Raw genomic sequence first — 23,695 nt, forward strand, 5'->3', positions numbered from 1 at the left:
CCCAGTATGTTGTCCTGGGGTCCCTCTGCCATGAGCAGAACACTTTGTTCTTTTTGTTCTTGAAAGTTGCCATTAGGTCGATGGATGTGTTGCCCCATTTCTTGCAGATCGTGTGGTATACATCCTGGTTCAGTTCCCATTCTCCTATAGCTGGGAACTTCCTGCTGAGATGATCCGCTAGGGAGTTCGAAGGGCCCGGGATGTAGGAAGCTTTGATGGTTATCACGTTCTTTTGTGCCCATTCGAAAATAGCTGTGGTCAAGGAGGACAACTGTCTGGACCTGGTCCCCCCCTGGTTGTTGATATAACTTACTGCGGTTAAGTTGTCTGATCTGATTAGGATGGACTTGTCCTTTAGGTGTTTTTGGAGGCGGTAGATGGCTAACGAGACCGCCTTCAGTTCTCTCCAGTTGGAGGATTTCTTGCTCTCTGAATGGGTCCATTTTCCTTGGATCTGGATTAGTTTGTAATGGGCTCCCCAGCCCATGTGGCTTGCGTCCGTCGTGACTGTTTCCCATTTCTGGGGGGCTAAGGATACCGGAGTTTCCAGGTTTTCTCTTTGAGCCACCAGGACATTTGAGAGATTGTGTTGGGGTCTAAGTGGATCAGTTGCGAGTCCCTCTCGTGGTTCCTGTCCCATTTTTTTAGGAAGTCCTCTTGGAGAGGCCTCGTATGGAATCTGGCCCATTTTATTGAGTCTATGGTAGATGTAAGTTTCCCCAAGACTTGTTGACATATCCTCGCCGTTGTGATGGGATGGAGAGATAGTTGTCTCACTTGGTGGATTATGTCCGAGACTCTGTCTTCTGGGAGTCTTACTTGGAGTTTTCTGGAGTTGATTAGGACTCCTAGGAATAGAATTTCTTGAGTTGGAAGGAGATTGGATTTCTCCAAGTTGATGATCCATCCCCATTGTCTCAGGGTATTTAAGACAATCTGTAGATGTAGTATAAGCATGTTGTGTGATGGTGCCTTTATGAGCATATCGTCGAGGTAAGAGAAGATTTGGATGCCTTTGAGTCTCAGAAAGGCTATCATGGGTGCTAGTATCTTCGTAAAGACCCTTGGGGCGGATGCAAGACCGAACGGGAGGGCTTGGTATTGGAAGTGTTTGCCCAATATCGTGAACCTCAGGAATTTTTTGTGAGTTTCCCATATTGGGATGTGGAGATATGCGTCCTGGATGTCTATCTTTGCCATCCAGTCCCCGTGGTTGATAAGTTGGCATATGGACCTCAGAGTCTCCATTTTGAAGTTTTTTGTTCTGAGAAACTTGTTGAGGTGTCTGAGGTTGAGGATAACCCTGAAGGTTCCGTTCGTTTTCCTTTTCAGGAAGAGGTGAGAGTAGATTCCTTTGAAAGAATCCTGTTGGGGAACTTCTGAGATTATTCCTCTGAGCAATAGGTCTGAGAGGATGCTCTTTAAGTTCTTTTCTGCTTCTGAGGATCTGGGTTTTTCTGAGGACACAAAGGTACTTGTTGGATAGGAGAGGAGGTCTAGCTTGTACCCTTCGTCGAGGATCTTCAGTACCCATGAATCCGATATGTTGTGAGCCCACACTGTCTTGAAAAGATTTAGTCTTCCTCCAAGGCAAGACAGGGGGGCTCGCGCACCTTCATACTGGCTTTTTGTCAGATTTGAAGTCCTTCCTTCTAGTCCAGGGTTGGCCCTGGCCTCTGGCCCTCCAAGGTTGTCTGAAGGAGGGTTTGCCTGGTCTGTATTGTTTGGAGTCCTGGAAGGGTTTCCGAAAGGGTTTCTTGTCCCTTTTATCTTGCGGAAGGAAGGCAGATTTGCCTGCAGATGCCTTGGAAATAATGTTATCCAGTTTCTCCCCAAATAATAAAGACCCTTCGAAGGGAAGAGAGCAGAGGTTGTGCTTGCTCTGGGGATCGGCATGCCAGTGTCGCAACCAGAGGGCTCTGCGGGCTGCCACGCTAAGCCCCATGGCTTTTGCGGAAAATTTTACTAGGTCCATGGAGGCCTCTGTGGTGTATTCGTTGACGGTTTTGATGTCTTGAACCATTTGTATCAGTTTTTTTCTGTCAGTGCCATTTTTTATGGATAGTTCTAGGTCTTCTATCCAAATTTGGTTAGCTCTTGCCAATGTGGTGATGGCTACTGAGGCTTGATTGGATGTTCCGTTGATTAGGTATGACTTTTTGAGAGTCATGTCTTGTCTCCTCTCCATGGCGTCTTTGAGTGATACCCCTTCGTCTACTGGTAGGGTGGTACGTCTTGCCACTCTGGTTATGGCCGCGTCGACTTTGGGGGCGGTATGCCAGAATTTGAAGTCATTTTCTTCAAAGGGGTATAATTTCTTAATTCTTCTGGAGGTGCCTATTTTTTTATCAGGCATTTTCCACTCTTCCAGAATAGTGTCTTTGATGACACTGTGGATGGGGAATTTAGCACTTTTTTTGGCTATGGATTTGAACATTCTGTCGTGTCTGGGAGTGTCTTCGGTAGCATCGAGATCTAGGGCTGATCTCATGGCTTTAATTAGGGGTTCCAAGTAGTCCAAGTTGAAAGAGCCCGAGTCATCTGGTTCGTCTTCTTCGGTTTGGGAAAGTTCCCCTTCCGAGACGCTGGAGTAGCTTGGGGGCTCCCTTCTTTTATGGGCTCTGCCACTGCTCCCTGCCGTGGAGGACTGTGGGTTGTATCTGTCTCCTATATTGATTAGGACTCTCTCTGTGACTTGGTTAACCATGTCGTCCATGGATTCTTTGATGGTGCTTTGCATCCAATCTTTTAGGTTGTGTAGGTCCGGTGAAGGACCTGCTGCTTCGTGAAGGCATCTTTCACATAGCCTTCTGTCATGTAGAGCTGCATCTCCACAGGCCGTGCAGTCGATCCTGGGAGTCTTCCTCCTTTGAGATTCTTCTCTTGGAGGGGGACTTCTGTGAAAGACAGTTAGAACAGTTACTTACCACTAAGCCCATCGGCTTTTTACTTGTAATCCCTCGAAAAAAACTCTCTTGTGCACTTACCCCCTGGAACCTGAGCGTCTGCTCATATCAGACAGTCTGTAAGATAGATAGAGTCTTTGTAAGGCATTGTATATCAACAATGAGGTTCCTGCGTTTTTGTTAGCCAGCTTACTTACACCTGGGCTGGACAGAATACAGGTGCACTGCAGAGGTATTGGAGATTCTCTCAGTAGATCCTCTGTTAGGGTGCAGCTTGAAGAAAATAAAAAACGCCAACAGTGCTTACCTGTAATCGGCGCGCGCCTTTTATTTTGAGCGCCAATGCGCATGCGTCTTTTCGCCGTGTTCCGTAGGCGCCATTTTGGAGATGGGCTCTCGGCGTGTTGTCGCGGGAGCGAGTTTTCGCCAAGTCAAGTAGCGCCATTATCAGATGGGCGCTCGGCGTCTTATCGCGCATGCGCTACCTCCCGAGGCAGCATTGCGTCTTACTGCGCCGTAGGCAACAAAAGGCCCTGAAGCCCGCCGGCTTCCCCTGGGACACGCACAAGGTGAACCTCGGCCCCAGGCGCTTCAGAAGGAGAGAGAGAGCTCCTCTGGTATGGGGGTATTTCCTCGACAGGAAAATTGAGATGGGCGCGGGTGGGACCCGGAAGGGCTTTTATTCTATTTCCTGTGCCTTCCTACGTCAGGGGGATTTAACCCTTACTGCCCACTGCCATGTGTAAGGACAGGAAACTATGTTGCTATAGTTGACGATATCCCCAAATTATTTGCATTATTACGCTGGGGAACATCCTGCCCTTGCAGTGTTTTACAGAGTGGTGTACCCCTTTCCCATTTTTACTTCTGAGAGACCCAGCCTCTCTGGGATCCACTCTTTTTAGCACTACACAACTTCCAGTTTCCAGTCTTTTGATGCTCCTGTCCCTACTTAATTGACATAAAATTCAAAACAAGCATATGCTTTTCAGAAAACAAAATTGCTCAGATGCAACATTTGATATGTTGTATATGTACTATTTGCTTTTTTTTTTTGTTTCCAAGTGGGATTTGAGACACTGACCCAACTATTTTATACAACAAATGAAAGCACGGTTTTTCTCAAAGGGTTGGTGCCAGCCATTGGTGTATTTTACATCTATGTCTGAAAACAAGTCCTTTAAAAAAAGTGCATGTTTTAACACTTCACACATAATTTGCCTTATATTTCATGGATTAGAAATGCTCAATGTGGGAATAAAAATACTGTACTCATTTGATTCTTAGACCTCTAAGGGGCACATTAACTAAGCTCGAGTGAAGGATTCGAATGAAAAAAACTTTGAATTTCAAAGTATTTTTTTGGGTACTTCGACCATCGAATAGGCTACTACGACCTTCGATTCGAACTAAAAATCGTTTGACTATTCGATAGACGAAGTACTGTCTCTTTACAAAATACTTTGACTACATAGTTGTCAGTTTAAACCTACCGAGGTTCAATGTTAGCCTATGGGGACCTTCCCCAGCACTTTTCTACGTTTTTTATGATTGAATAAAAAACTTCGATCGATCGATTAAAATCCTTTGAAACGTTCGATTCGAAAGATTTTATCGGTCGATCGAATGATTTTTATTCGATCGGTGGATCAAAGTATTTGAGCTAAAATCCTTCGAATTCGGGAGTCGAACTTGAGGGTTTATTAACCCTCGAAATTTGACCCTTGATAAATCTGCCCCTAAGAGTCTAAAATCTGGCCATATATAGTTGCATTTACATTCCAAAATTCTTTTATTTTTTTTAAATAAGAATTTTCATACAGGCTAGAAAATTACTCTGTCTTAATAGAAAGTAGTCAGTGGGAAAATTGCTCTGCCTGTCTGTAATTGGAACATTCACATTAAATTATGAATGGGTAGAATTGATAACTGAATGAGGTTTCCCTTGTCCAGTATTGATGTAGGGGTGTGGCATGCCAAGTAATATAAATGTCAGAGATTGCAGACGAGTATAACCGCACAACCTGCCAAGCGAACTGAATTCTTTGCTTTTCTTTCCATCCACCATGGCAATGTTTGCATCGGTATGCAACCTTTTTCTTTTCTTTGTCTTTAATTGAAGTACCTCTCAAAATTAGATTGTCATTAATTGTTGTGATTTTTTTAAGCTATGCATGAGCTATTCATTAAAAATATATAATTCTGCAACTAAAAGTGATTGGGAATGTTCAGCAACTTTAACTTTGCAGTATATTGCATAATGGAAATTTAATGTAAGGTATGAGAATGTGTATGGGAAAAAGCTTGTACAACTATTTTCTTTTTCTTATAATGTATTTTGTTTATTGAAATGAATTATGATTGGATCAACCTTTACAATTCAATTTTTTTCTAGTGTTAAAGCTCATAATGTCAAGCCAACTATTCAAATAAATGTTGAAAATTTTATATTTGAAAATACTTTTTTCAGATTTTTTACTTATAAAGCAAAGAGTAATGTCATTTGAAATAGAAAAGTAAGATATTTTGTAATTCTTGTAATGCTTTACTTAAAGGATTTTTAACTTCCCAATTCACATTTATTAAAAAATTGAGAGCTTTAAAGTTATTTGTAAATGTTATTCCAACTACAAGCAGTATTTCATTCCCTTTCTGTCCCTCAATGTACAATGTAACAGAAGTTGTCCAGGTTACATTGCTTTAGGAGTCAATACTACTGTGAATTATTTTACTTGCAATACATTTACAAATAACTTTTAACACTTTGTTTGTTTAGGTAAAGGGGAGGGCTAGGCAGCAAACATACAACCCCTCCCCTCTAATATGTCATTGACTTGATATAGTTATGACATATCAATAGAACATAGCTTATAATGAGGTAAACAGGGTGAAATATCATTATATTCCTAATGTAGAAATTAACTTTTCTAAACCCATTGTACTCTACTGTGTGCATCTATTAAATGCTATCTGCTAACCCATGCCTTTTCTTCATTACTCCCATAGTTATACAGTAGCTTAGTATTCTGAACTATATAGGTAGTTTTGTTTGCTGCTACCAAATTATGACTGTATGGCAGGGATCATTACAGGCCTGAGGATCGCTCTTGACCTGTATTTGTTTTTAGATATTCTCACAAATAAATTATCAGGAAAGATTTAAAAGCTAAAGGCTGTATGTTTAGGTCCTTTTACTGTGACTGATTAATCCCTAAAGTGTTATGTGTATAAAAAAATGTAAACATAAAACTTCACTTTTATTTCTAGATGGTTACCTGTAGTACATGCAGTAATGTCTCAAAGTATGCTGGTGAAAGCAGACATCTTCTTGCGAATTGCCCAGGTACCCCAAAGCCCTTGCGAATGAGTGCACCCACAGATTTAAGAATAAGGACACCTGGTTCAAGCAGAAAAGCAAACCTTTCTTACAGTGAAGAGAAGCTGAGCTCAAAAGGCAGAAGTCCTGTTTTAACACCAAGGTACAAAGTCTATTTCTTTAGAGTACTCTAGGGTTTTTATAATCGATTACATTATTAACATTCAGTTATTGATGAATAAACACTCATTTAAAACTAGGGCTAAGATTGCACAAGAAATTGATGTCAAGTCTAGTGTTTATGTTGTTGTTGGACTCTGTTGTTGACTTCTGAACACACAAGTTACTGTAGTAACAAACTAGTTTCAAGTTGTTTCAGAAATCTCAAGGCTCTCTCTCCCATTATCTCTCCTCTCTGTGTTGTCCCCCAGCTAACCATCTTTTCTTCAGACTGTTTAAATAATCTGTGATTTTATCATAATTGTTCAGTAGATTCAGTTAATAAAAATTTAAAAATACAAGTTGAAAAATTGCTTAATTACTTCTGTTCACAAGACATTAACATTGCAAATGTGCCCTATATAGACCTTAAACACAAATAAGCATGTCAATAGATGGGACAACTGCTTTTTTCTCTGAGCTTGGATTTTTTTTTTATATTAAAAAAAAAGTACAGGAAAAATATTGACTATTTTATAGTTGAATTGTATTATTTCTGCTTGTTTTATAGATCCTGTGCATCTGCGCAGTCATCTCCAGCCACCTCTGTGAAGTCTTCAAAAAAGGGGAAATTTCATTTTTCAAAGTTAAAAATGCTCCTTAGTCAGGAAGAGAGAGAGCCAAGTAAAAAGGGAGATTTGCAAAACTTTTTGTCATCTCTTGCATGAAGCTTTTCATAAAGCATTATACAATAAGTAATCTGTTCTTCTGTCAAAAAGCAGTCTGTCTTTTTACAACTGTCAGAAAATAGTTATTAAATAAGTTGTACCTTATTATCATTTTTTACAACAGTGCAACTTTTAAAGATTCTTGCAATAGTAATTTGAGTACTTTGCATTTAGATATTTATTAAATCAATTGATTAATTTATATCTCTGTTGTGTTGTGCCATATAAAGTACAGGTTAAAGATGACTGATCAAGGAAATCATGTGATACTTGTCATTGCCAGAGGCAGGTTTTCCATGGGAGACAAATATTTTTTTGCATTGTGCAGTTTCCTCAATTTATGTAAATTATTTACTTTAGCAGTGGTGGAAATTGGGATCCTGATGGCTTTCTTACTCTTTTCTCCTGAACAGGCAGCATCATTATGTTAACTACTGCAAAGGGGAGTCAGAGCTAGAAGTTCAGTTGTCTGCCAAAAACAATGCTTTTTTTTTAAAAAAGAAAAACTTGCCAGGTACATAGGTGTCTGTGTATTGTATTGTGTATATACCAAAATAAACTTAAAGATAAATTTAGTGAATATTGCTTGTACTGAATATATATTGCTCCTACTGTTTTATCAAACATTGAAATTGAAGCTACTCCATGTTTGGTTCTTGTAAGGTAGACGAGCTTATCGAAGATCAGATATCCCTTGATAATCTAGTAATCTGTTTTGCAAGAATCAAAAATGTAACTTCTTCCCTGTTTAGCCAAAGAAATAGCAAAAAAACATAGTTTGAAAAAAAAAAAGCCCTATTTTTTAACTTGTGTTGAAAAATGGACATATGATATCGGTATTTGTTTGTCTTTTGCTCATCTTCCCAGAACTGATGCTTCCTAAACCTGCAAATTCAAAATAAAAAAGCACTCAAAAAAAGGCATTAAAAGGTCTGCATTCAGTTAAGGTAAAATTTGTTACTGCAAAAGTAATTCAAATGGTTATATGCAAGCTCTAGGCATTTTTTTGATGGGGCAATCTGGAAAAGTGACACGGGAACATGTCCCTATGATTGTTATTGGCAAATAGTCATTAAATGAAAAAGAATTATAACCACATTCTGTCTTATTACAATATTTTAAATATATTTTAATCATTTTCCTTAAAAAATATCTCATCATGTTTGTGTATTTACAAGAGAAATTATAGCATGCAAAGCAAGAAAAAATATAGATATGACCGGATTAACGATAAAATGATTTTCACAATGCTATGGAAGTTTCAGCTATAAGCTCTAACACTACTGTCTTCATTATGGCTAAAACATTCGACTTGCAAATACAGGTTGCCCATTGCCGTAGTATGATTTACCCACTGGGTATCAATTAAGCCTTTATCTAGCAAGCTAGCACTTTACCGGTTCATTTTGCATGCCATTTTGTGATTTCAAGGTTATGGCATGTTTTTAAATAAATCCAGGAAAAAATTATTTTGCTGAGTCCCCCTTTACATGTCCTGTAAGAAGTGCAGGTTTTATCAGATATAGATCCTATCAGATATGTATATTTAGCTGTGTCTAAGAGAATTCTTGAAACATAAATGTAAAACTAATATGTAATGTAGCTCTCTCTCTGAAATTCTCTAAGCTTCACAGCTCACTTCTATTTATATGGAACACTGAACAAAGAGTGAGTGACCCAAGAAGAGAAAGATAAATGTTTTGCAGTAGTCTGGTAAATCCATTGAATCAATCCAGCAAGTGAAACGCCCCTGCTCTGTGTATCCTAACAGCGCTTTATAAGTAAACATACAAAATGTGTCACAATGCCTTCTTTAAGGAAAGCACTACATGAACAATTGGCAAATAATACAATTGGCTGTTGCTAAGATAATACAGCTACAACTCAATTTAAATTGTAGCTAGATTGCATCACAACCGGCATTTCACATATTACCTGTTAACATCCATCCTTCAGGGCAACACATTGCCAATGAAGAAATGACTATAAAATTACCATAAAATTGCACCTTAGTGCCCATGCACAGAGCACAGCTCCAAGAAAACCCCCCATATGTAATAAAAGGCACTGTTTGCCCAGTAGCAGTCACCCATGTGACCAGTAAATTCTACCTGCTGACTGGTTGCTATGGGTTAGTGCCCCTGGGCCAACTTAGTGCCTTTTATTACATAAAACCCAAATAGTTGCAAATTTGAGCACCACCAAGGTCATAATAATAAATGAAGCCTAATATTACACTTTTAATATGTAGTGCCCACATTGGTACCCAGGATAAAAGTTCTGTTTGCACAGCCTCACTTTTTGAGTACACGACCTTACCACATCAGGCTGTATTAACTGGTAACATTATAGGTGGTAGAAAGATTGGTGAGGTGTCTGAATTTAGGGTAATCATTTTCAAGATCATTTTAACTGTAGCACTCCATAGCTTGGTGGAAATAATTAGCAGAATTGATATAGCAAAGGTAAACTTAATTATTTTAAACATATTATTTTCAAACTACTGTTTTAAAAGTAACCACTGACTTAAACCATAAAAATCAATGGTCACAATTGCTTGTATTCAGTCCGTTACCCCAAGCTTACATTAAATGGTGTCAGGTAATTTTGTCTCTGTAATAGGAGTTTGGAAAAACCACAAATAAATGGTTGGTAGTTGTTTATTGAATGGTTTCCAACATGCACACTGCTTAAAATGATATGTTAGGAAGTAACTCTTTCACCAGTTGTATAAAAACAAAAAAACCATTATTACAAAATAACCAAAAAGTGACATCAATACTCAGGAGTCAAAAGATAAATGTCTTCTACAGTTGCCATCCAACCCAGATAAGGTTTGAGTTAAACCATAAACAAACGGACTGTCCAATCGGTGTAACAGCTTCACCATGATCTTCATTGAATTCTTTACAAAACATGAAACAACACTACAAACATCCAAACAATACTGAAGGTGGTTTACAAATGTACAATGAAATGACATAAATATTTAATCCACAAGGCATTTCAACTTGGATTGGATGTAACAACTGCAGTGTGCAAAGGTATTGTCTACATTTAAATTGCAGAAGTTCTCATGAATGAACAATGGTATGCTTGAATAGCAGTACAAATACTTCACTGTACTGGCATATTCCACCTATATTATTTTTTTCATGTCTTCTCCACAGCATTTTGTATTAGTTTTAATGGAAATCTTCCTACCACCTATTTATTTAATAATTGAGTTGCTTTACCATTATTCTGGACAATTCTTTTATATTTTTAGTTTCATGGCTGAGTAAATACAAACAACAAATAATACAAAGGATTTAAAAAAAGAACGTTTCCAAGACATATCTCAAGCACAAAGTTCAGTGAAAAAAATCGAGTGTTTACTTGGATTTCTGGTAATTGTAATATTACCAAAATGTTTTTATTACATCAAAAATATGTCAAATTAAATGGTAGAGTTTAATTTCTAATCATATGTGGAATTTGACTTTTTAATATTTTTCACCCAAGCAGTCCAGTTTACGCATAAAGTAGTCCAGGCTTTATATTTAAAGAATGCTAAACAGTCCAATAATGAAGGTGGGGAAAACATCTAATGCTCTGTATTCACATGCTTTTCTACTTGTCTTTGTCATGCAGAGGCTTTCTGTGCATTCCACTACACAACAATGCAAGTTTAACTGATTTCAATCTGAATTGTGGGTCTGAGCCCACAGCAGCAGACACCAGTGCTGAATGTAGGACACTTTTCAAGTACTGGTGCCTGCTCCCATTGTGTACAGCCAGGGAAAAATTAAAATATCATGCTAGCATTAAATATACCGGTAATACCAATGTAACCTGGAATCAAACCTCTACTGAGTCTAGCACAGAACAAAATGACAATCCACAACTCTGCACCATCCCTGTCATAATCCACTGCAGCTTTCTGCAGTAATGCACACCCATTCAGTTTATTACTCATTACTAATAAGATGAGATTGGAAATTTTGTTTCTAAAGTCAATTTTCTTAATTTGAAGTAATGAACTTCTGATACTTGGCACACCAGCCTTTGCACTTTCCAGAGAATAGTGTGAAACAAAAAACATTGTTCAAACTATTAGACAAACTACCAAACTACTGCAGTTGTACAAAAATTGAAATATAACAACTGATATTTGCATTTTTTTGATGAGGCTCTTACTGACGCAATGTGTTTCTCTATATCCGTTTTCAAAACTCTTCTATGCTTATTTTTTAAGCTAAACAGGAAAACTAAAGCTACTCCATGTTTAGTTACAGTGAGGTAGGTTGTTAGATTAACATTATACCACCCCTCCCTTAACCCTTTGTAGCAACTGATTTGCTAGCAGGAGTCCATTGTAAAGGGGAATGCCCTGTGCAGTGGTAATTCACAAATGTTATGTTTACGGAAATACTACTTATTTGATAAACTGATAACAAAATTGGTACAAAGCCTATTATAGATTTTCTTCAATAATGGAGCTGATATTCTATGGTTTCCTTCCCATTAATAACAGCAATTACAAACATTTTTACGCAAAAGGTATTTATCAGAGATTTTATTTTCATTTACCTCATTTAGTGATTTTGCAGGTGTACTGATGTGCAGGTCTATAAATGGAACAAAATAAAGAGCACCCTAAGGAATAAACTAATCTTAAACTGTAGAGACCGGGGCTCAGATACTAGTGTCACTGGAGCAGTTACCAAAGCAATACATTTTGATCAGTCAACCTCACATTAAATAATTAAAGCAAAGATCTGATTTTTACGATGGATAAACCTGCTGGTGCATTTTACACCTTTGTTAGTAAATTAACCTAAGAGGTCATATTTCTTAAATTTTCTTGCAGTCTTAACATTACTACCACTACATGTAACATAATCCTAATATTATGTTAACATGTTACCATACTGAAGGAATGAAAAAAAAGCAATTGCAGTCAGTAGCTGAACTACAGTAAGTAAAGTAGGTTGTATGTATGTAAATCATTACATATGTTTAAACATTCTTGTATACCCTTTGCTTGCTTTTCTCTCTTCAGAATCTATCCAAATTTTATTTATTTTAAAAATACTAAAAGCATGTACGTACATCCAATTCAGTGTCCATTATCTTAACCATTCATGTATGACATGTAAGCCTAAAACACATGAGAAATTATTTATTCAATTTCCTGCCACACTGTCAACAATATACAAAAATAATAATATCAGACTAATTTAATCCAAGACCACAGCAGCCATCATAAAATATGACCTAGGACATTTAGTCAATCATCACTATAAATATCTCCACCGTAGGGCAAATGAACACGACTTCCTGTGACATTGGGAAGGCGAGACAGATCAGGTAGGCTCTGCAGACGTAATCGAAGTTCTTTTCTTACTTGTGATACTTTTGCCAACTTGCGTTTGAATTCCTGTGTAAAAGGGATAAGTGAATGTTATTAACATTCCAGTGACACCTGCTCAATATTGTCATCAATGATGACAATAATAGACAATATAAATAGTTAACAAAATCTTCAATGTAAAGTACATTTTGCTACACAGACATTTTTATGGTGTAACGTTTCAAATAGTATAATTCGGATCAGGTAAAATCCTAACCAAACCCATTAGCATTTTCTAAGAAAAATACTATACCCAACATGAACATAATTAATATTTATAATATGAATTCAAATCAGATCATCTTAAAATCAGATTCAGCATGGAATAAAGGCATGTTTAGACAAATCTGTGTGGGGGAAGGTTGAAAAACACATGAATTGCCAAGTTAGTTACCTAAATATTACCTCAATATACTGTATGCATAAGGCTAAAGATTAGGGATGACTCCTAAACCATCTTCGTAGAGAAGAAGAAAAGCCCGAAATAGTCAGATTTTTGGGCTAATTCCAGTGCAGACCACAGAAACTTTCAAACAGAACAGGGACCTCTACATTGACTTTTATACAACCCCGGCAGGTCTGAGATGCCGGATTTTCGGATTCTGACTTTTTCCCATAATAGGGTTAATAAATCTCTAAAAATGCTAGTTTTTTTTTCACAAAAAATTTGGATTTCATTGTAAAATAAACATTTTTTCCCAGTTTTTAGCATTTGGACTTTAAATAATAAAAGTTTTTTCCCCCCACAAATCTTTACTTTTTGCCAAGTAAAAGCAGTTGAGGTCCCGTAAAGTCAATGGGAGATGTGTTGATCCTAGGAGACATCCTGACTTTTAGAGGTTTTCAATTTTTTTGTTAGCTATTGTCCCAAACTCAAATTTTTAGAGGTTTTGGTATTTTTTAAGCACATTATTTAGTGATATTTTGTTCATGCTTTTTATATTCGGATGTTTTAATTAATTACATTGCATTCATGATTTTAGAGAAAATGAGTTTATACATGGTTTCAGAAACCTCTAAAACCACTTGAAGGAGAATGTTGATAATTGATCCTTCCAGTATAGTGCAATATGAAAGCCAAGGCTTTAGCCATTGGTTTTACCCTTTATCATGTGAAATGCTGGCACTTGCTAATGAAGAAAAGGGTTGTTTTCCCAACCCCCAAATAAGCGGATCAAAGACGACAAAGAGTTGCAAATCATCCAACAGCTTTGTCATCTCGCCGGATGCTTATATTTTTATTTGTATGATGTTGGGCCTTGTGCCCTGAAAATATGATGGCAAAAAAAATCCTGTACAATGGCTCTTGGGGACTACTAGCAATAAAATGCAACAAGTGCAACTTAAAGATGATCTTTTATATATTTGCTTCTATTTACTATTGTCATCAAATGACCCATAATATTTTTATATATGTGTGTTTATGTGTCTCTATACCGTATGTATGCATGTAACTATACTTGATGTTGGCAAAAGCTGATATCAAGTGGCTAAAGTTTACTAAAGTAAATACACCAATTGCATTTCTTGTTTAAAAGAGGCAGTTCTCTTTGAGTGGTCTATCACAAGTGAACAGGGCACTCAAATACAACAATGATCAAATCTTTATTTCATAATATACAGGGAACCCAAAACGTTTGAACCCCATATACAGGGGTCTTCGTCAGGTAAACATGCAAAAAATACAAATACAGGTAATTTAAAACACTGCAACGTAAAGAATAAATACCCTCTTGCCATACTAGTATGTCACTTCCTCAATCAACCAAACCTGCATACCTTCCAAATAGGTTTCAAAATGTGCATCTTCAGGCATTTAGCATAGACCAGTACACCATAAAAGGCAAATCACCTAGTATCCAGAAAACAAGTAAGGCTGAAGTAATTTAATCCAAATGGAAACCTAGTTTATAAGTGGAACATCCATTCTGCCTCTTTCTGCAACAATAGTGTGTTGCGATCTATGCCACATTTGATATGAAGAGCTTGTTCAATGCCCATGAGCTAAAGTGATAAGACAATGTTCCATTATTCCTTACAATGTTGGGCCAGTTTTGTTGTATCAGTGGCTGCTTTAATTACACTTTTCTGATTTGAGAACCTATGTTTCGGTTTCTGTATATTTTTTATACAGTACAGGCCACATGGGCATTTGATGAAATATACCACAAATGTGCTTTGACACTTGATCATTTCATTTCTTGAGAAATCTTGTGTGTATGAACAGAGTCCCTTCTTGCATGCTCTCTGTAACAGCAAAAACAGACCGGTTCAGGTTCTCCAATGAAGTTTTAATGGAGAACTAAACCCCCCTAGTAACAAAAGCCTCCCGCGCATTAGTCAAAAAGGTTCCCCTGAAAAAAAAAACTGAGGCTAAAATGCAGAGCAGCGCAGCAGAGTTCCTGGGCACCAACTTCTGCCTGTTCACACGAAGCCTGTGGGAGCATGCACAGTTAAAACAGATTGCTGACTAGGCCCAACTGTGCATGTTCACCCAGGCTTCGTGTCGGTGAAGAGACCCAAAAGAATGCGAATGGGGAAAAGATGGTGCCAGGGAATTCCGTTGCGCTGCTCTGCATTTTAGGGTCAGGTTTTTTTTTATTCCCTGTGTAATATGAACTAAAGATTGTTCCCTTGTTTGGGACTATTTATGGTAAGGGGTCTTTTAAGTAGCCCCATTACAGTGAGAATCCTATTTATAATATATGGTTTGCCAATCAAATACTCTTGCCTGACTCTGAGTGGTCTCTCAACAATATTTATTAAAGCAGCAAAGAACAATTATGTGTATTCTGACTGGAATCTATTTGAAATGCCAGATTATGAAATGTTAGCACAAAGAATAGACATTATCTTAAAGGTTTGCTTTTAGATTCAGTTTGACTCTTTTGTTTTCCAAGGGAAAACTAATTTATGGTAGCAATACCTGGTAAATGTTAAATATATCACTTTCTTAAATAATAATTTAAGATTTAATAATTTATGTGTACATGCATGCATGACAGATTGATTTCACCTGGCCTAACAAGCTTATTTTAGAATAAATAATCTATTTGGAACACCTATCAGCATGATTGCTTGCAGCAGGAAAGAAAAGGCTGAAGGGATCAATTAATTTACGATTTTTAATATCCTCTTCATTTTAGTATCAACTTCACAAAATTTGGGACACTGTAAAATGTAAAGAAAAATGGAGAGAATCGGATGATTTGCAAATCATTTAAACCCTTTACGTAACTGCAAATAGTACATAAACAACATATCAAATGTTTAAACTGAATAATGTTATTTTCTGGAAAATATATGCTCATTTTGACTTTGATACTAGCAACACAAGTTAGGACAGGGACATGTTTCACTGTGTTACGTTGTCTTCCGTAATTAAAAAATTGTCTGAGTGGCAGCATATGTTGCCCCAAAATCTGTATATGTTGTATATTGTTCAGCATTAATGGTGCCTTCCCAGAAGTGCAAGCTAACCATGCCATGTGCACTAATGAACCCCCATACCATACAGACACTGGCTTTTGAACTCTGCACTTTTAAAAAGGCTGTTCACTTTTAAAGTAAATTTTAGCATGATATAGAGAGAGCATATGTTTTTAGATGGGGTAAAACAAGTTGCTGGTCCCAGTGTGTAAGTTCAGAAAATGTATCGCTGTGAATTCCTAGGAGCCTGTGTCACACTCCCAAAAGTATAAGGATACTGCAATAAAGTTGGAATAAACAGCTTCAAAGCAGTATTTTCAAACTGCACGTGTTTTTTTTTTTATTAGCAGTGCCAAACAATACATGTTTCAGTTACAACCCTTTTTCAAGTGTATGTTTGAAAATACTGCTTTGAAGCTGTTTATTCCAACTTTATTACAGTTTTTAGATGGGGTCAGTGACTCCCATTTGAAAGCTTGAAAGAGTCAGAAGAAATCAATAAAAAATATAAAAAGAAAAAAATGAAGGCCAATTGAAAAGTTACTTAAAGGTGAATCGACCCTTTCACAAGCCAAATGGTCCTTCTCTTTCGTCTGGGGGATGCAGCGTCCATGATGTGTGTGTGTGTCCCCTATTAGTGGGTATGTAATGACAGGGGTATTGCTGATCGAAGCATTAAAAAAAATGAAAAGTTTAGGACCCCTTAAAGAAATGGTGATACGCCATGCACCATGAACATATATACATGCATGTTGGATTTATACATTATGTATCCATATTCCAAATTGTCTTAATATCAGATTTAAATTTTCAAATGTATACCTATACTAATTTATTTATTTTTTAATATTAGTTACAAGGGTTTAATGGACAATTATATTTAAAATACTAAACAGTACTCCAGCCAATTTAAAGATCATACCTCCATCAGCCCAGTGAGAGTAACAGAACTAGCTCTCCACCCAAGGTTAAGCCTGGATGAAGTGTCAGAAGCTGTAAGGCTAGGCAGAGGTTAAGAATATATGCTACCACCCTACCTCACTAGTAATTTTAACACATTCCTATCAATTACGAGAATGTGTCAATATCATGAAGTCTGCTTAGTATGTACATGTTTAGGTTTGTACACATGCAGATCAACCAGGATTTACTGATGTGAAAAACACCCTTTACACTATAAAAATTGTTGTAAAACAGTATACTGGGCTATTTATAGAAATAAGTCATCCAACTGGCTTTCTCAGTTCAGAATGACTGTGGCATATATCTACAGATATACCATGACCTGGATTAATAATGAATCTTCACAAACAGTATAATGGACTCTTCAATAAATCGTCTCCATCTATATATCTCCATGATTCTGCATTTGTGGATATTGGAATATATTTGTTGGTATTCTGTGCATTTGTTTTGTTACATGTCTTACTAGTGTAAATTTATACATGTGTAAACCTTTATATGGGTGTAGGTGTTAATCAAAAAACATAGGCGGCTGTGCAGGTGATAGTGGCAATATAGTGCAATCTCTATGTACTTTCAACCACTTCGATGACAAGCAAGTACAGCAGAAGTGAAAAAGAGCAGACAAAAATGGCAGGTTGGCCCTAACCAATGACAGAGATTTTACTTTGATTTTCATGCACAATTATAGTAACATATAGGGGCAAATTTATTAAGGGTCGAAATTAAAAATTCAAATTCGATTTTTTTTATGGTCAAAACTCACAAATTCAAATTGTTAATTATCCTAACTTTGAGATTTATCATACTCTGGTCCCTTAAGAACTCAAATTCTACTATTCACATCCTAAAACCTGCTGAGTTCATGTATAAGTCAATGGGAGAGGTCCAGGGACCAATTTGGACATGTTAGTAGCCTTCCTGACATTCAAGTTTTTTTTCAGTTTTTTTTTTTTCAAGTTTAGTCAAATTCGATTTGAGTTTTTGAGTAGGTAAAGTTCATCCGAGTTTTAGATATTTAATTTTTTTAATAAGTAACCCCAAGTTGAATTTCAAGTATATTTGAATTTAATAGTTTAACAAATATCACATGAATTTCGAAATTCAACCTTTCATAACTGTGCCTCACAGTTTTAAGAACAGAATACCAGAACAATAAGGTATGCAGAGCGTAATATTTTCACAACAAACATGTAAACAACAAATGATATGTGCAAACGCGAATGCAAAACCATCCACTTGCGGTAGGTAATATAACGAAGTTATAAATTCTCAATACAAAAGAAGCCTGTTAATAATTGCTTTTTGAACTACACATCAGCAAAAACACGAATCAAACCATAATCTAATACATGCATAGAGTATTCAGGCTGAAGGAAGGCTATGTACCACAGGACTGGTTATGAAACGCAACTTCCATCTGGTGGACAAATGGCAGCAGGGAGCAGATATGTGCAGACGTGTTCCACTAACCATAAAATGCTGATGAAACTAATATTTCACCACAAGGTGTGGGCACACAGTACATTAGTCATATATCCAGAACTGGATATACAGTCTACCGTGGCACTTGGAATTCAGGCAAAACATGTCAATAACAATATTGTCACTCACAGCCAAATTGGCAGCAAATAACTGCCACCTCAGGCCACATTTAATGAAACTGACCTACAAACACAATGCCTAATTAGTATTGTCCCTGGCACTACACAACAAACAATTCCCTACACATTATCATAACAGTGCAACCTGCCCTTGGAGAGTGGTCTGAAATCTCACAGGTTAGGCAATATGCACCGTGTAAAAAGTATTGCATAGATGTATTGCCATTGTATGACACCCCTCAAAAGGCCTTTCTCATTTAATTGAAGCCCAACAGCTTATGCTTCCCTGTGTAGATAGGTTTGCTTACTCAGATTAGTATACCATCACCATCCTTGTACCAGGGAGGAGAGCTGTCTGGCAAGTGGCCAAATATCTTGAAAACTATGAATAGTTTTTGAAGTGCACAAGCTTAACAGAAAATAAAGGTAGAGATTCTTTCTATTATTCACAAAGAATAAGCCTTACAAAGGGAAGCAGATGAGATTAGAGGTCCCCTGACATGATCAGATCTAAGAGAAATTAAATACTGTATGTCTTCATAGTTGTGAACTATCCAGGGTCTGCAACCACATTAGCCCCCACATTTATTTATATATATATATATATATATATATATATATATATATATATATATATATATAGAATATGTAAAGAAGAAGCAGCACTTGAACATCACTCAGGCAACGTTTCGGACAACACATGTGCCCTTTGTCAAGCTTACAACAAATCTGACAAATACTTTTTCTCAAACTGTGGGGCTAGCCACCCCAGCATCTGTCCATATTACTTTGAGGGTCAATTAGGTGGATATTTGGAGCAAACACATACTTGCTGTCTAGGTATTCAATGACATGGCAGATACAGTAATTTTATCATCAGGGGCCATCATTGCCAATGAGGTCAGTAGAAAAACTCGCCTCGGGTAGCAGTGCCCCTCTAGTTACCAGGGGTGGCAAAAAGCTGCTCCTAGAACCATTAAGAGCCAAACCTAAATTCGGCTGTTCTAGTGGGAGAGAACGCAATTGCACTCTCTGCATTAGCATGCATCCCCATTCGGACCCCCTCAAACTCAGGAAAGGTAAGTGGGGGGGCGGCATTGAAGCTCAAGCGGCTCCTTAAAAACCAAATTCCCTGTAAGGCTACAAATTTGTTATTGCTTCATCTTTTTATTCAGGCCCTCTCCAATTCATATTTCAGTTGCTTATTCAAATCAATGCATTGTTTCACGAAAGATTCGGCCGAATACCGAACCGAATTCAAATTTGCATATGCAATTTTGCAATGGGAAGGGGAAAACTTTTTTTTCTTCTTCCTTGTTTTATGGCAAAATATCACAAGATTTCCCTCTCAACCCTAATTTGCATATGCAAGTTAGGATTCGGTTCCTCCGGGCAGAAGGAAGTTAGGAGCGAGACAACAGGGAAAGGGTTAAATATAGAATTAGGAATACAGTATATTTTTGAGAGGGGTCACTGCCATACTGTTCCTTTTTTAATGGAACCTGTTAAATCTTATCTGTAGACTTCAGTGAAGAAGTGGGCTCTGTGGCCAAAGTATAATGAAAAAAAGCTGCAGTTTTATAATTAGACAGTAAAATGTTAATTTAAGAAAAGCACCTTACTTTGCATACAGATTTTCATTTTTATCAAATATTACTGGATCACAGCATGAACTGTACTGAATATAGAAAGTCTAATTAGCACTTTCAGGGCATGAGTTATTGTCTATTCTTTTGGAGGTCAGAGGAGTACCAAAGGAAAAAAAAACAACAAAAAATAATTTACGCACAGGTATGGGACCTGTTACCTGGAATGCTCGGGACCTGGGGTTTTCCAGACAACAGATCTTTCAGGTAATTTGAATCTTCACACCTCAATTATACTAGAAAATCATGTAAACATTAAATAAACCCAACAGGCTGGTTTTGCTTCCAATATGAATTAATTATATTTTAGTTTGGATCAAGTACAAGGTACTGTTTTATTATTACAAAGAAAAAAGGAAATAATTTAAAAAAAAAATTGCATTATTTGGGTAAAATGGAGTCTATGGGAGACAACCTTTTAATAATTCGGATCTTTCTGGATAATGGGTTTCTGGATAACGGGTCCCATACCTGTATTTACATAACAAATAAAATATTATACCATAATCAATACATGAAATACACCTCATACAAAGCTATATGCTTTAGTTGGCTCAGATCAATCATGGTGTTTATTATATAAATTTGCAGACTAAAAGGTTGAATCTAGACAGGCCCGGATTTGTGGCGACGCCACAATGGCCCTGGTCTAGGGCAGAAAAATTCCGGCATGCCGCCCAGCTGCTCTATAGGGAGCACCGGGGACGCGTAGCTCCCGAGTGCTCCGGTGTACCTGCGGTCAATAGAGCGCTACGGGTGGTAGGACTGCGCAGCCTAAGGGCGCCCGCCGTTCAAATCCGGCCCTGAATCTAGGCTAAAATTTTAACAGTACCCAGTGTGTATTTAGTATAAGTTTATTTAACATAGGCCTTCCCAATAAGACATTAGGGGCCGATTTACTAAAATCCAGATTTCCTTTTTTTTTTCCCAAAAAATTAACTTTTTTTATTTCTCTAAAACTCAAAGTCGAAAATTATTAAGTGTAAAAACCACAAAACTGTGCCAAGTAAAAGCAGTCAAGGTCCCATAGAAGTCAATGGGAGCTGCGCTGATCCTACTGGACATTTACTTTTTAATCATTGAGACTTTTCAGGTTTTTTTCTCTAGTAATTGTCTGAAAAACTAATTTTTTAGTGCATAGTTCAGTGGTTTTCTCAGTTTGTACTTTTTATATTCAGATCTTGTAATAACTTTAATGGCATTAGTGGTTTTAGAGAAATAGAGATTTTTGAAAGCACAATTAAACTCGGATACCACTAAAATTTGACCTTGAATTAACAGGCCTCTAAATATAGTGTAAAGCCAATCATACCTGGGCTACCTTAAGTGTTATCTGACCAGTCAATTGATACGGTTTGATTTAGCTTATTACATGGATGGCCAAATAATACAGTACAGTGAAAACCATTTAAACCAACTAAATCCATGGGTGTATGCTGCATTACAAAGTGTGCAAATGATTTATATTACTCCTAGCTCTAACACATAGCAGAATTATTAAATTAATTATTAACATTAAAACAAGACAATACAGGCATTTTAAGTTTAATATTTATTATGCTGTAGCAGGACTAGTGTGGTAATGAAGACGACACCATTTTTGTAGATATGTCCATATTCACCACCTGCAACAGAAGCTAGACAAAAGGTTAAAAGCACTATATATATATATATATATATATATCTATATATACTGTATGTATATATATATATATATATATATATATATATATATATATATATATATATATATATATATATATATATATATATATACACACACACACACACACACACAATTATAGGCAGCTATATTGCTCTTATACAAGCTTTTACTGACCTTCAAATTATTGAGAAAAGGGCAAAAGAATGATGGGACAGGAAGAGCTATGGAAAAGAACTGCTTGGCAAAATTGGGGCATGTTACATATGTAGCTGATTATTCATCCTTACATTTCTTTCAACTCTTGCATATTATACGAAGAAAAACATGTACTGCATAATGAAGGCATCATACCACATGTACACAGGAATGTACAAGAAGGCAGATTCATGTTTTTTGGCAGGGCTACCTTTCTCCAGGCTACAGGGCTTTAACAGGCCAGGGTTTAAATGTATCCCCAGCTTGATATTTATTAATGGTAGACTGAATAACTTTTCTGTATATATATATATATATATAAAGGATCTCAGCAGCATTTTAGATCAGTTTAAATGTATCCTCAGCTTGATTTCTTCCCTTTATTTATATCTTAGATTATCAACAGCACCCCTTGCACATGCTTAGTATGTTCCTAAATTCAGTATACAAGATAAACGATTTCTAGCTACATCCATGTTTAGGTTAGTTTATCTTTAAAAAATTGCAATAGAAATGGCCATAGAGGTTCCAAATATTACTCATCTACCAAGATCCTGTTTCCCACCAAGAATGCTGTAAGGGAAAAAATGTATTTTAGATAAAGCATGCAAAAGGTTACGCACATCCAGCTGCTGTTCTTTCTCATCAAGGACCTCTTTTTGACTTCGCAAAAAGTCTGACAACATTCGGGTTAGTTGTTTCCGATCATCTATCTCTGCAGCCAACCTGCCATTATAATCTGCTAACAACATACAGGCATCATCTACCATCTTCGAAAGCCGGTCGCCAGAATCCTTATCTAAACAAGTGGAAAAAAAAAACATTAACCCAAAAAATCCCTCTAAGGCAAATTGGAGAGGCTTCAGATGGGGTTTTTTGCCTTCCTCTGGATCAACTAGCAGTTAGGAAGGTTAAAATAGAGTTCAAAGGTTGAACTTGATGGACGTGTGTCTTTTTTCAACCTAACTTACTATGTAAATATAATAGGGATGGTTGTTATCTCTAATTTGCATTTTCAAATTTGAGAAATTAAAAATAAATTTTCAAATTTCTGAGCCAAAATCTGGCATGTTAAGTGGTCTCAACTTAAGCTGTTTTAAGTTAATTTAAGTTGTCTGAAACATTCCTTTAAGGGTTGAGACTTCATATTAAAGATTAATATAAATCCTGCAAAAATTGCAGGGATTTGGCTGAATCTGAAACTAAATCTTCGATTAAAATTACATACTCAATAAACATTTGCAATGGATTCACCAACCAGTAATCTTGTCCAGAAGAGACACATCTTGGACCTCTACTGGTAATGAGCTTATTCTCTGATGCACTGCTGCATCCCCAGAAGCAGCGTTTTCAAGTTCTTGCAATGCATGAATGAGATCTGATGTCTATGGGAAACAGAACATAAGGTCATTCTAAACAATTCAAACGAAAAATCAGCAGAACGTTACAAGGACAAAGGTGGATTAAATGAAACCTGCCCTTTGAATGCTTTCTAGTTTCTCCAAAACATTACAATTTTAGAGGTGCTCTGGTTTAACAGAACTGGGTTCTATCTATTAGAAATGTTAGTAAATTCCTGTTACTTCCATAGCACAGACACATTTTGGCAGTGCTTTATCTGGTCACATTCACAATGGTCATTTTTCTGAAATGTACAAATTATAATATATAGATAGGTAATCTAATTA

At 36.8% G+C, this 23,695-nt stretch overlaps 2 protein-coding genes across 2 annotated transcripts in view; one reads left to right on the top strand and one right to left on the bottom strand.

Annotated features, from left to right (window-relative positions):
* Window positions 1-4,924: 4,924 nt before the first annotated feature.
* LOC108719033 (UPF0711 protein C18orf21 homolog) lies at window positions 4,925-7,341 on the top strand. The gene is made up of 3 exons (XM_018267623.2): window positions 4,925-4,990; window positions 6,174-6,385; window positions 6,953-7,341. The coding sequence occupies exons 1-3, from the start codon at window positions 4,973-4,975 to the stop codon at window positions 7,107-7,109; spliced, it is 387 nt and encodes a 128-aa protein (XP_018123112.2). The 5' UTR covers window positions 4,925-4,972; the 3' UTR covers window positions 7,110-7,341.
* A 2,416-nt stretch (window positions 7,342-9,757) lies between these two features.
* Window positions 9,758-23,695, bottom strand: part of LOC108719032 (regulation of nuclear pre-mRNA domain-containing protein 1A) — a 35,600-nt gene continuing 21,662 nt past the window's right edge. The window contains exons 5-7 of the mRNA XM_018267621.2: window positions 23,266-23,392; window positions 22,631-22,806; window positions 9,758-12,531 (exon numbers count right to left, since the gene is read on the bottom strand). Coding sequence (XP_018123110.1) covers window positions 12,382-12,531; window positions 22,631-22,806; window positions 23,266-23,392 — 453 coding nt within the window. The 3' untranslated portion in view covers window positions 9,758-12,381. The remainder of the gene's footprint in view (window positions 12,532-22,630; window positions 22,807-23,265; window positions 23,393-23,695) is intronic.

Source organism: Xenopus laevis, chromosome 6L, assembly GCF_017654675.1.
Source record: "Xenopus laevis strain J_2021 chromosome 6L, Xenopus_laevis_v10.1, whole genome shotgun sequence".
Classification (NCBI taxonomy): domain Eukaryota; kingdom Metazoa; phylum Chordata; class Amphibia; order Anura; family Pipidae; genus Xenopus; species Xenopus laevis.

Coding starts and splice junctions, on each gene's coding strand:
- LOC108719033 (XM_018267623.2), top strand. Junction 6,386..6,952: donor AGTCCTGTTTTAACACCAAG/GTACAAAGTCTA, acceptor CTTGTTTTATAG/ATCCTGTGCATCTGCGCAGT.